The sequence below is a fragment of the Schistocerca gregaria genome, chromosome X, assembly GCF_023897955.1.
Source record: "Schistocerca gregaria isolate iqSchGreg1 chromosome X, iqSchGreg1.2, whole genome shotgun sequence".
Taxonomy (NCBI): domain Eukaryota; kingdom Metazoa; phylum Arthropoda; class Insecta; order Orthoptera; family Acrididae; genus Schistocerca; species Schistocerca gregaria.
This window is the reverse complement of record NC_064931.1, coordinates 67,385,625-67,398,591: the sequence shown is the minus strand read 5'-3', so window position 1 is coordinate 67,398,591 and position 12,967 is coordinate 67,385,625. Positions and strand designations below refer to the sequence as shown.

The window sequence follows — 12,967 nt, the reverse complement described above, 5'->3', positions numbered from 1 at the left end:
ATTTTTTACTAGATGTCACGAGAAGCTGGTCGCGCAGTATATAAAGTAGGTGGGAAGTATTGTGTTGTCAGTACAGAAGCAGGAGCTGTCGGCCAGGAGAGCTCACTTTCTAGTTATTGGATGTCACACGATTAAAAAAAATCACAGATATTTGTACCCTTCTAAAGCTGCTTAGTTCTGCTATTGGTGAGATGGAAACGCGCGGGAACGACCGTAGCTAAATCGACAACAGGCAGACGTCAGGCACTGAGGGTAGGGACGGAGAGTGGCTGTAAAAAATCGCGTGCAATTAAAGGAATGAATCATTCGTAAGTTCCAAAGTGCTACCACCAGTAAAGATACCACAATGACTGTGGGTAGGGAGTTAAACAGAATGGGGTAGAATGGTGCAGTAGCTCTTCATGAAACACACTCCCCTGTAGTCAGTGATAAGGTGGTGTATAGAGCACTGTGGACTAGAAACGAGTGATTTGTCGTGTTCAACCACGATGTACCCTGGCGCAATCCTATGGAAGGGCTGGGGTTTGGCAGATGCCTGGAGGGTGTTATCTGCAATGGCGTGTAGTACCCACAGTGAAGTACAGAAAGCGTGATGGTTTCGTGATTAGGATACGGCCCCCTCACGCTTAAAGAAACGGTTAATGTGGAAGGATAAGAACGTATTTTGTAGCATTGTGAACTGCGTATACTAGAGGAGCAGCTCGGAGATAATGACTGTTCGTGTAAGCGTGACAGACACCTTGTCATAAAGCAGAATGTGTGAAGCAATGATTTATGGACAATAACATTCCTGAAATGGACTGTCCTTCCCACAGTCCCAATGGACCAGTTCTGAAATGAGTTAGAACATGGACTTCGCTCTGGACTCTAGCGTCCAACATCACTACCTTCCCTGGTGTCAGCTCTCGAGGAAGAAGGAGCTGCCATTCCTCCACAGTCAACAGAGGCCAAGCCGTCATAAACACCAAGGCTGAATACATCTCATATTACTCTCCACTACTAGGTGCCCTTTTACTTTTGGACAGATAGTGAAATAGGACACTTGTTACTCACGGTAATCGTGTATGGCCAGACAGGCAACGTTTCTAGGTCTCTGAAGCTGTTCGAAGACGATGCCTTTGCAGGTATTCAGCGCTCGATGGAAAGGATGGAAGCTGTTCCTCAACGTAAGTAAATGTATCGTAATGTGAGTGACCACACGGAAATGCGCGCTGTCGTTTGGCTATAGGATAAGTGATCAATCACTGGAAGCATACTCAACCCTCAAGCATCTAGGAGTATCTGAGCCGACTGATGTAAGAAAGAGTGGCTACACGAATGTAGTAATGGGATTAAATTAGATTAGATTAGTTTTTCGTTCCATAGATCCGTGTCAATTTTATTTAAGCTGAAATAACAATACTAATAGTATGAATATATACATCATTTGTTTCTGTTAAAAAGTTCGTCAATGGAATAGAAGGAGTTGGCCACTAGCAAGTCTTTCAGGCTCCTTTTAAACTGATCTTTATTTGTAACTAAATGATTTATTGAGCTTTCCTGGAAGAACCTTAAGGGTGGGTAGCCGACCCACGAAGCAAACAGCTTATAAAACCTTTATTCGGTCTCTTTTCTCATAATTTTGGTCGGTCTAGGGGCTTACCAATTGAAATAACCAGTTATAAATGCAGATTATTCGGAACATCGTTCACTTTAATCGAAATAATGCACGAAAGAGATTGGGAATTTTAAGCTCACAATCGACAGTCTTATTTTGAGTCTCTTTTTTAGTCTCTAAATACACCTACAAAAATTTATTTTGACCTTCTCTTTATCACGGAGACCGGCCGTACTAGGCGCTTCAGTCTGGAACCGCGCCACCGCTACGGTCGCAGGTTCGAATCCTGAATGTGTGTGGTGTCCTTAGGTTAGTTAGGTTTAGGTAGTTCTAAGTTCTAGAGGACTGATGACCACAGATGTTAAGTCCCACGGTACTCAGAGCCATTTGAACCATTTTTATCACGGAGGCAATAGATATGAAGTTTGTCTTTCTCGGCGTTATAAATGTTCCTGGAGTTCTCCGGAGTTGTGTCACCTGCACCGTGAGTTGCAGTTCACTAGAACCTCAGATGCAAACACGGTCTCCATCAGCAGAAGCGAGTTGGTGAAAACTCGAATGGCCTTAAATTGTCCTAGTGGTTCCAACCCGTACACGAAACCAAGAGTTGCGGTTGCTCTGCTCTCCTAAGGGGTGCTGCCACGTTCAGCGGAGATGCAGCTCCACAACGTCTTTAGGGAAGGCTGCAACTGTCAGCAGTGTCAAAGGTTGTCAAGAGCCTGTTCCTATTTCTCATCACTCTGCGAAGTATCGTTTTCGATGCAAAATGTGTGGGAGTAAGCCGCCCGGAGAAACTGACGCTCTTTATGCCACACCCTGAGGACTGTTAGTGACGACTCTGAGAGGCGGTGTATCTGAAATATTTTACTCTTCCAGCCATAGTGAAAACCGCGTGATTTCAACGCTAGGTGCAGCGATTCTCACCTGCATCATAGAAGCGTCAAAAGAAGGGGTAAAATGTGAGTAAGTGGGGCTGTCTGACTGTGTGACACGTCGACAGTGGCGTCTGTGAGAATTGCGGTGAACTCTTGTGCCAGTGGAACACCATTACCTCACAGCTGTGGCCTTGTTCTCGCACATGTGGATGCCTTGCTGTTTTAAGCGTCGTCGAGCCCCAGGATGGCGCTAGAGGGCGCCATGCTTTCCCACCTTTACAGAGGAAGGTTGTCCACATCTTTGAGCCAAATTTCACACTTATGAGGCGAAATGGAGGGGAATTATGGAGTTTCGAAAAGTGATCCTTTAATTCTGTTGTGCAGCGTAGTTGTGTAGTACAATTGGCAGCATACCGTACTGTCATTAACATTACGATTACTTTTGGCGCCATGACGTCGAATTATACTTCCTTACAGGTCGCGTTTGTGAGGCAATGAGGGACGCCGAACCTTCGTAGCATTTTGGCTAAAATTTAAACCACTCGCATTTTTCCTCTTCTAACAAACGTTGAGTGGCGTAGTTTGGCGAGTACGTATTTCTCGAATCTGGCGAGACTACCGTAATTACACTGATTTTTTCTGTAATTTTCTGTTTCTGGAGCAATCATTTGAAAATCTTTGATTGTAAGAAAAAAACTGATTGGGATTTTCAGAATAAACATACCATACCATTAATTTTTACATTACTTGCTTACAAATACGTTGCGATGTACTACGCTTTCGCCTTTTATGTCAACTGGTAATCCAAATTTGTTTCTCTGTGTGAACTTAATTATTTTTGGGATTCCCATTGCTGCATGCAAACGATGCAAAATGTTTATGGGTGATTTATGAAAGCTAGGAATGGATATGTCTGTGACAGTGATATAACTTGTGTTTGCCGTGAATGTAGTACCAAAATATTGAACCACACACACACACACACACACACAACAGTTCGTTTTCAGTGTTTTTTGTAATAAGCGTGTATTTTATGTTAAAATCGCGGAAACAAATCAAAGTCCCATACACAACTCTCTGTCTGGCCAGAGATCTTAGACTTACAGAGATGTTAGACTTCTGTGTATGATTACAAGACGCTTGCTTTTATTTTGATCAGTCTGGAAACATGTGGACCACTTCCGTCAGCTTGTGGACATCTGTTTAAGAAAGTACGCACGAAGAGACAAACGTGATGGAACCTTGAGACGAGCTTAACATCCATGTATAAACTGTGTAGACTACGTACTTTATGTACGACTTGATTTCTGCGATTTTGATGTGCAGTGCGAGTCTGCTAGAACAAAGTATAGAAACAAGTACTGTCTATGACAGCGATGAATATTATTTCTGGAATACAACAGTGAAAAAAACAAGTAAATTTTATTTTCTAGGTACCCTATTATGCCGAATTCTCTGAAGCACACAGTCAGTTGAGTTTAATCTCCTCACTGTAAATCGTTCCCCAACACAAAGAAACGCCGTATTCTAAATAACCGAAGCGACAGACAATCGCCACTGATGACGAAAATATAATGTATTAACCTGAACTTCGCCGACAAAATTTCGGCTGTTGTTCAGGAATATTTTCGGAGGATTTTGGTATCCGGTGGGTCGTTAGAGAATATTAATATAATTAAGATTTTCTTACACCAGTCACGTTTATTTCAGTGAATTTATCTTCAGGAAAGTGAAAAAGCCCGTATGTCATAACCACAGCACGGAAGGGTTCGGATTCCGTGCTGCCTGCGTACAGATGCAAAAGTACTATGATGTTGTTGACGTCGTTGTACCGCTATTCTATTTGCATTCAGTGAAACCGTACGCGTGGTGCATATCGGCAAGCACTTCATCCCTAAACCTGTTAACGTACGACTAACACAGATGGCAAAAGAAGCAGAGAGAGAGCGAAACACATGCGAGCGTACTGAATGCAAGCTTGGGGACAAGTAGTAAAGTGGACATTACTGTTGTCAACAGTAGGAATGTAACAAGTTTGTTTCAAACACAGACAGCGCATACTATCGACATTTGGGCTGTTCTTCATATGTTTAGAGTGGAATAGAGCTCCAAAGGTAAATTTAGAAGAAGAGTAACGAAATGCAATTACTCTGTCACAGGCCATCGGGGACTACGGCTCACTAATACGAAAATAATCAGAAAACATTCCCGACCAAACTCCAAAATTTTGTCGGAAGAGTTCGGTTTCTCACTGTAGATCTTCGAAATGACCAGTGATATAATTTACTCAATGAATTTCGTCTCTGCAGCCGAGTGTGCGTTGTTTTGAAGCTTCTCGAGAGACTACGACTGTATGATCGACTGGGATTAGAAACCGGAAACTTGCCTATAGCTGGCAATTGTTTTACCAACTGGCACGCTTCGCGAACAGCCCTCAAAGACTAACTTCTAGCAGTATCTCCCTCCTACTTCCCAACTTTCCCAGAAATTGTATCGCAGGAGTACCGCATGTGGAATAAACTGCGGAGAAATGGCTTAGCCGTAGACTGGGGGATTGTTTCCGGAATGACTCAGTCTGCAGAGGACTGTGATCTGTTTCAAAACTTCCTGGCCGATCGAGACTATCTTCTGCACGGCAATGCTCTAGCCGATTAAATTACCCTGCCGAGACTCGCATCTGGCCCTCACGGATTTTCTCCTCGCAGTACCTGCCTCCTCCTGCGAGGGCGACTCGTGAGCCTCGATCGGATAGCTCAGTTGGTAAGAGCAAACCCGTGAGAGAAAAGGCACTGGGATTCAGTCTTAATCTGTCAGAAAGTTTCAGTTACAAAAGTTACCGGTGGGGTGTTCCGCTTCCGACGCGGACTCGACAGTACGTATCTTTTGGCATCTCTGGCCGAGAACGGTACTGTAACGCCAGGTGGTGAGTAGATGTGAGGGTGTCGAAACATTTAATAAAGGACGTGTCAGCGTGAGGAAGGAGGAAGAGCGGAAGCGGGCCAGAAGCTGAGGCACATGCGGGACGGGGAGCCAGCTGAGGAGACGCACCGGGCACGCAGGAGTGGTGGCGCAGGAAGGCGGCGCGCAGCTGTCGCAGCTGGCGCACGCGCTGCGCCTCCTCGGGCGCCTCGATGGCAGAGAAGATGGCGGCGCCCAGCACGAGGAAGAGCGCGTAGCAGGCGGCGAGCGCCAGCAGGCGCACGGCGCTGGCCCCCAGCCCCAGCCGCAGGCGCGGCAGCTGCAGCTGCATGGCGGCCACTGGCGCCGCGCCAGCCGGGCTCGGCCGCCGCCGCCGCCGCCGCCGCCTCCGCCGCGCGCATGCGCCCGCCTGCCGCTCCACGCGGGCCACTCCGCCGGCTTGGCGGGCGCGCCGCTGCTTCCTATTCGTTCGCACCTTCCCAATCTATCGACGGATGCTGCGCGGAAAGTCCGTAATAGACCGCACAGATGACGATGTATTTTACTCTATAAATTTGGAGCTTTCGGCTCTTTTCTTACAACTAACTAAGTATTCTTTCAGAGTTCTCTTTACACAGGAAACATTGTAGTTAAAATACACTGACGGGAAAAAATTCGTAACCTAGAAACAAGTAAAGTAGAGCGTCGATTATTCGAAGTAATTGGGGGACATGGGTGTTCGGAAAACTGGTTTGTTCGGATAATCGAACTGTACATGTTTATTTGCCAAAAAGAAGTACTGTACAGTAAATTTATTCGTAAAAACATCTCTTTTAGTATTACAATGTAACATACAAAGGCAACTTCAGAATGAATATATAGTATGTGGCACAGTTTATTAAACAAAAATATTTACATATTACATACTCATTTTGCATGAATAGTACACACAGTATACGAAATTAACGTTAAAAAATACTGTATTTTTGTCTGTCTAAGCAAGCCTACACGCTTACGAACAGCTAAGTCACGTACTTTTTTCATTACAGATATCTGCAACTGGTCACCTTCATCTTGGGCTTCAAGCCGTCGCAAGGAAGTATCTAAACAAGTGAACACCTCAGAAGCTGTTGGTATACTTTCATCTTCATTTTCTGGAGCACTGATTGATGAGATGCTGGCGGCGTCATCTTTATCAGTCACGACGTTTACAATCTCGCTGTCCTACATGATTTGGTGTCCTGGATCTGCATCATCGATATTCATCCATTCGTGAACGCCTTCTTCATCACATTCGTGGCAATCTATTTCCTTTAGCATACCGAGAATTTCGGACATATTCTGTTCGTCATTTTCAATCGTACCTTGTGAATTTTCTTGTGTGTCCAAAATTTTATTCCAGGCTTTCTTCAAATTCTCTTCCTTTACACTATTCCATGCTGCGCTGATCATGTAGGACGCGACTTTCAAGTCAATATTCTTATGATTTCTTAAGAGACGTTCTTCTCTTTCTAACAATAACTTACGCAACAATTCTTTCCTATAATATCGTTTGAAAGTCTCAATAACGTCTTGATCTATGGGGGAAACTTGGTTTGGGAGTGAGGGGGATGATGGAGAGTAACAGGTGCGAGCGAGTACACAGTTCGGTTAAGCGGTCGTTCGGTTGACCGACGTCCGGATAATCGACGCTCTACTGTAATGCAGAGTAATGAAATTTCGAAAGTACATTTGTCAACGTAACATATTTAACTGATTGACATAGCAAGATCACAGGTTAAGTGCGAGGTAGCCATTGCAGACGTGAAATGATGTTACGTTAATAAATAGTGTCACTGTCAAAATGTTGAATGCAAGCACGCAAACATGCACGTATCGTTTCACACAGGTACTGCATGTCAGTTGTGGGATGGAGTACCACGCCTGTTCCGGGTACAGTCAGTACAGGGACGGTTAATGTCGGTTGTGGATTACACAGGAGTTGTCATCCAATAGTATCCTGTATGTGCTCAATCGGAGATGGATACAGTGATCGAGTAGGCCAAGGCTGTGGTGTCACCGCCAGACACGACACTTGCTAGGTGGTAGCCTTTAAATCGTCGGACCCGCGTGTCGCCACTATAAGTGATTGCTGACCGAGCGCTGCCACACGGCAGGTCTAGTCTAGAGAGACTCCTTAGCAATCGACCCAGTTGTACAGCTGACTTTGCTAGCGATGGTTCACTGCCTACATGCGCTCTATTTGCAGAGACGTTAGCTTAGCATAGCCTTCAGCTACGTCATTTGCTACGACCTAGCAAGGCGCCATATTCAGTAATTAGAACGGATTCTGAACAGACAATATTGTGAATCATGTACCGTCAAGAGCGACGTTCATCATTAATGGATTAAAGTTAAGTATCAAACTAATTATGTCCGCTTTCTGAATTCTAATTCCTTGTCATGTCCCAGACCTTACGTCAGTATAGTCCTTCCCTCCTCAAGCCAGCCTGCGTGAGCTAAAACGCTTGCATTTCGGCCTCCTCTAGTAACACGGTGTTGGCTCTTCTGCCGACACACCAAAGGCAACATGGCGACACACTGCAGCGCTTTTGGGTTACAACAGCTGTATGTGGGCGAGCGTTATCATGTTGGAAAAAAAATGGTTCAAATGGCTCTGAGCAATATGAGACTTAACATCTGTGGTCATCAGTCCCCTAGAACTTAGAACTACTTAAACCTAACTAACCTAAGGGTATCGCACACATCCGTGACCGAGGCCGGATTCGAACCTGCGACCGTAGCGGTCGCGCGGTTCCAGACTGAAGCGCCTAGATGGGCTCGACCACATCGGCCGGCCATGTTGCAAAAAACTTCTCGGAATGCTGAATAATGAATACCAGCGCAAAATATCGAACACCAGACTGACGTACAAATTTGCAATCAGCATGCGTGGGATAACAAGAGTGCTCCTTCTGTCGTACAAAATTGCACCCCAGACCGTAACCACAGGTGTAAGTCCACAGTGTCACTGCCACAAAAAGGTTGGTTGCAAGTGCTCACCTAGCCTCCTCCTAACGACACACAGCCATCAACGGTATCGATGCAGAACCAGCTTTCATCAGAAAACGCAATAGACCTCCACTCCCCAATGAGCTCTCGCTTGACACCACTGAAGTCGCGAACTATGGTGTTGTGGGACCAGTTCAGAGCTGTCCTCGAAGTAACCAATATTTCCAAACGCGACCGTCTTAACTCTCAGTAGTGCGATGTGACCATCCGTTGCTCGGTGTTCTTGCGACCACCACTGCCAGCAATCATATACAGTGGCTACATTCATGGTAAGTGTTTCTGCGGTACTGCGAAAGGAACACGCAGCTTCTCGTAGCAATATTACATGACCTCAGTCGAGCTGAGTGAGATGTTGCTAATAGTGTCGTCATCGTCTTATTGACGTTCTTCAGTATGATCAGCTCACTGCACCCAATCTACAAGGTAACAAATGCTCATGGCTGTTACAGTGCTTATTTAAAGCCAACCTGGTTTGCATCCTGAAAGTCGCGCCGCTACCGTTACTCTTAGCTGACTTGCGCCAAATTGCAATACGTCATCTTACAGATGTAGAAATACTCAACTACACAACTCCTTCTAGATACTGCGATTTTTCTCCATCAGTGTATATTAATCCAATATGTAGAAGACACAAACAATAGAGGAAAGTGCACAAACTGAACTGACACCCTCAGATGGATCCACAGGTGTCTGGGTTCTGTGTTCTTCTGAACTCTAGTGGGATCTAGCCTAGGCAGTATTTTATGATCCCAGCACTCTGTAGCAGGGTGCACCAATCACCCTCATCACTTTTTGCTTATTAATTCGCAATTAAATTTTATATTCTGCTACATTTTTCGTTCTTCCTCTTAGATATTGGCAGGTAAGCCATTCAGAATCCATGTTTCTTGATAAGCAAAGGGAATTTCCAAGAATGATTGCCTATCGAAGATGCGGAGTCCAAACGATACATATCGAACGTACTACTGTAAATAGATCATGCAACTCTGGTGGCGGGCGTTATGAGTCTGTTTACGGTGGACACTAGAGCAACGAAAAAAGAAGAGCGTTACGACAATACTTGTAATTACAAGGGAGACGACTTACTCGTCGTCGGTGTTGTCGCCATGTGAAAGTCCATGTGATGTGTACGCGACGGGGAGAATTGCCTTTTTGCCGTAGCCTGGATAAACTCTGCCAATATCAGGCAAGAATATGGGTAGAGTGTCACATGTGTTAACTATTCCCAGCAAACGCAAGTTGTGGAAATACAGGTACTTAAACAAGTACACTTCGTCTCCTGGACACCCTTCTCTTTTAATGGAAGATTGCCATAGCCGCTAGATGTTCCTGCGTGTGCGCACTGGGGTGATCCGAAGACACGAACCCAGCAGAGCGGTTGACGAGCTCGTGGTCCAATCCTTCTGCTCTCAGTGTCTTGTAGGACTGAAACCCGTCTGTAATGGCTTTTGTACCAGGCAGTATGAAGTGCTTTATCAGACCCACTAAAGTGACCTAGTCTCTGGACAATACTCTCACAATGGAACACTTCCGGAACTCTCTTTCTACTCCACCGAATACCCAAATATGATCGATTTCACTTTGAAGGTCGTCCTCTCTGGTTCTTCCTTCTAGATATATGAGATTCGTCCACTCGAACAACTTTACTCGGTCCACCAATTGGTAAACTGTCGTTCGTCACTACCACATACACTCCTGGAAATGGAAAAAAGAACACATTGACACCGGTGTGTCAGACCCACCATACTTGCTCCGGACACTGCGAGAGGGCTGTACAAGCAATGATCACACGCACGGCACAGCGGACACACCAGGAACCGCGGTGTTGGCCGTCGAATGGCGCTAGCTGCGCAGCATTTGTGCACCGCCGCCGTCAGTGTCAGCCAGTTTGCCGTGGCATACGGAGCTCCATCGCAGTCTTTAACACTGGTAGCATGCCGCGACAGCGTGGACGTGAACCGTATGTGCAGTTGACGGACTTTGAGCGAGGGCGTATAGTGGGCATGCGGGAGGCCGGGTGGACGTACCGCCGAATTGCTCAACACGTGGGGCGTGAGGTCTCCACAGTACATCGATGTTGTCGCCAGTGGTAGGCGGAAGGTGCACGTGCCCGTCGACGTGGGACCGGACCGCAGCGACGCACGGATGCACGCCAAGACCGTAGGATCCTACGCAGTGCCGTAGGGGACCGCACCGCCACTTCCCAGCAAATTAGGGACACTGTTGCTCCTGGGGTATTGGCGAGGACCATTCGCAACCGTCTTCATGAAGCTGGGCTACGGTTCCGCACACCCTTAGGCCGTCTTCCGCTCACGCCCCAACATCGTGCAGCCCGCCTCCAGTGGTGTCGCGACAGGCGTGAATGGAGGGACGAATGGAGACGTGTCGTCTTCAGCGATGAGAGTCGCTTCTGCCTTGGTGCCAATGATGGTCGTATGCGTGTTTGGCGCCTTGCAGGTGAGCGCCACGCCACAATCAGGACTGCATACGACCGAGGCACACAGGGCCAACACCCGGCATCATGGTGTGCGGAGAAATCTCCTACACTGGCCGTACACCTCTGGTAATCGTCGAGGGGACACTGAATAGTGCACGGTACATCCAAACCGTCATCTAACCCATCGTTCTACCATTCCTAGACCGGCAAGGGAACTTGCTATTCCAACAGGACAATGCACGTCCGCATGTATCCCGTGCCACCCAACGTGCTCTAGAAGGTGTAAGTCAACTACCCTGGCCAGCAAGATCTCCGGATCTGTCCCCCATTGAGCATGTTTGGGACTGGATGAAGCGTCGTCTCACGCGGTCTGCACGTCCAGCACGAACGCTGGTCCAACTGAGGCGCCAGGTGGAAATCGCATGGCAAGCCGTTCCACAGGACTACATCCAGCATCTCTACGATCGTCTCCATGGGAGAATAGCAGCCTGCATTGCTGCGAAAGGTGGATATACACTGTACTAGTGCCGACATTGTGCATGCTCTGTTGCCTGTGTCTATGTGCCTGTGGTTCTGTCAGTGTGATCATGTGATGTATCTGACCCCAGGAATGTGTCAATAAAGTTTCCCCTTCCTGGGACAATGAATTCACGGTGTTCTTATTTCAATTTCCAGGAGTGTAACACACTTCTCTGCAAAACACGAAATATTCACACACGGTATTGACAGATAACTCAGTTTCCGATGCTGTTGCTTGCAAGGTGTAGTCTCGAATCCAGCTAGATAGAAGAATTATCCTGGTCTGGATGGATAATTTGGAAGAGTCGAACCACGTATTCTTTCTGATGCTCGTTAGTTTTCCTTACTGTCCGCAATGAAACTGTAACGGTATTTCAGCATCGAAACTCTTCTTACAAACTTTTACACACTTCGCACCACCACAGTCTACACAGTCCCTCCTTTCCTCGTACGGTAGTACTCCATATTTGCGACAAAAGTCAAACAACTTTCTTCGCTGGATAAGCATGCAATTAGATTTTTCCATGTGAGAGAATCCGCCGAAAGACGTCAGGAACACCAGACATCCCACTCATTATCGGCAGAAATCGTCTGGGATTCCCTAGCAACTCGCAAATTTTTCGCGGAGGTATGTAATTTAGAGCTTACTACAGGAACGACGGAAAACAGATAAAAATGACGGTCACAAATAATTGATCATAGCGCCCGCCACCAGAGTCGCATGATCGATTTCCAATCGCACGTTCGACATGTATCATTTGGACCCCGTGACTTCGATACGCAATCATTCTTGGAAATTACCCTAATTTTGATGTTAATGGTTATAAATAAACCGCGTCATCTGGATGTTTGGTGAAGATCTTCCCTGCATGAACAGTTCGAAGTCTGTCAATACACCGACTCATTTTTGGGTCGGCCATAAATCGCGTAAAACAAGTATTATGTTACACCTGTGTGGAACTGTTTTGCACGCATGTTTCTTGGACTCATAAACAACTATGTCCATAATCACTCTATGATACTTCCTTTCGAAGTTCTGAAATGATTTATATAATTTCACTCGTGTGAGCTGTATTCCTCGTGGCAGCTGATTCTGTGAGTAATCACAGGTATTCTATGATTTCGTTTGGGTCATCGAATATTACTTTTAAGGAAAAATCTGAAATAGAATTTCTTTTGTCTGGGCAACGTGTAACATATAGCCATATCAAAGGGTGGAAAGAAGGAAGGAAGATTAAGGTTTAATGTCCTGTTGACAATGAGGACATTGGATGCAGAGGAAAGGATGGGGAAGGAAATCATCCATGCCAGGAACTATACTGGCATGTGCCTTAAGAGATTTAGGGAAATCATGGAAAACTTAAATCTGGATGGCCAGATAGCGCATTTAGCCTCGTCCCCCCTGAAAGCGAGTCCAGTGTATTAACCACTGCGCCACCTCACTTCCTATCCTTGTATTGGATGAGTGATTATCATGAGCCATTCTGCAGTGTACTGATTTTATGGCTTATTATGGAACTGAAACGGAGGGACAGAGTGAAACCCTTTGCAAACACTCAGCAGTCTCCACTCGAAAGGTACAATGTTGTT

The 12,967-nt window shown here is 46.1% G+C and overlaps 1 protein-coding gene across 1 annotated transcript in view; it reads right to left on the bottom strand.

Moving 5' to 3' along the window:
* The window catches only part of LOC126298684 (potassium channel subfamily K member 1-like), a 505,323-nt gene extending 499,597 nt beyond the window's left edge, over positions 1-5,726 (bottom strand). The window contains exon 1 of the mRNA XM_049990121.1: positions 5,521-5,726. Coding sequence (XP_049846078.1) covers positions 5,521-5,722 — 202 coding nt within the window. The 5' untranslated portion in view covers positions 5,723-5,726. The remainder of the gene's footprint in view (positions 1-5,520) is intronic.
* Positions 5,727-12,967: the final 7,241 nt, after the last annotated feature.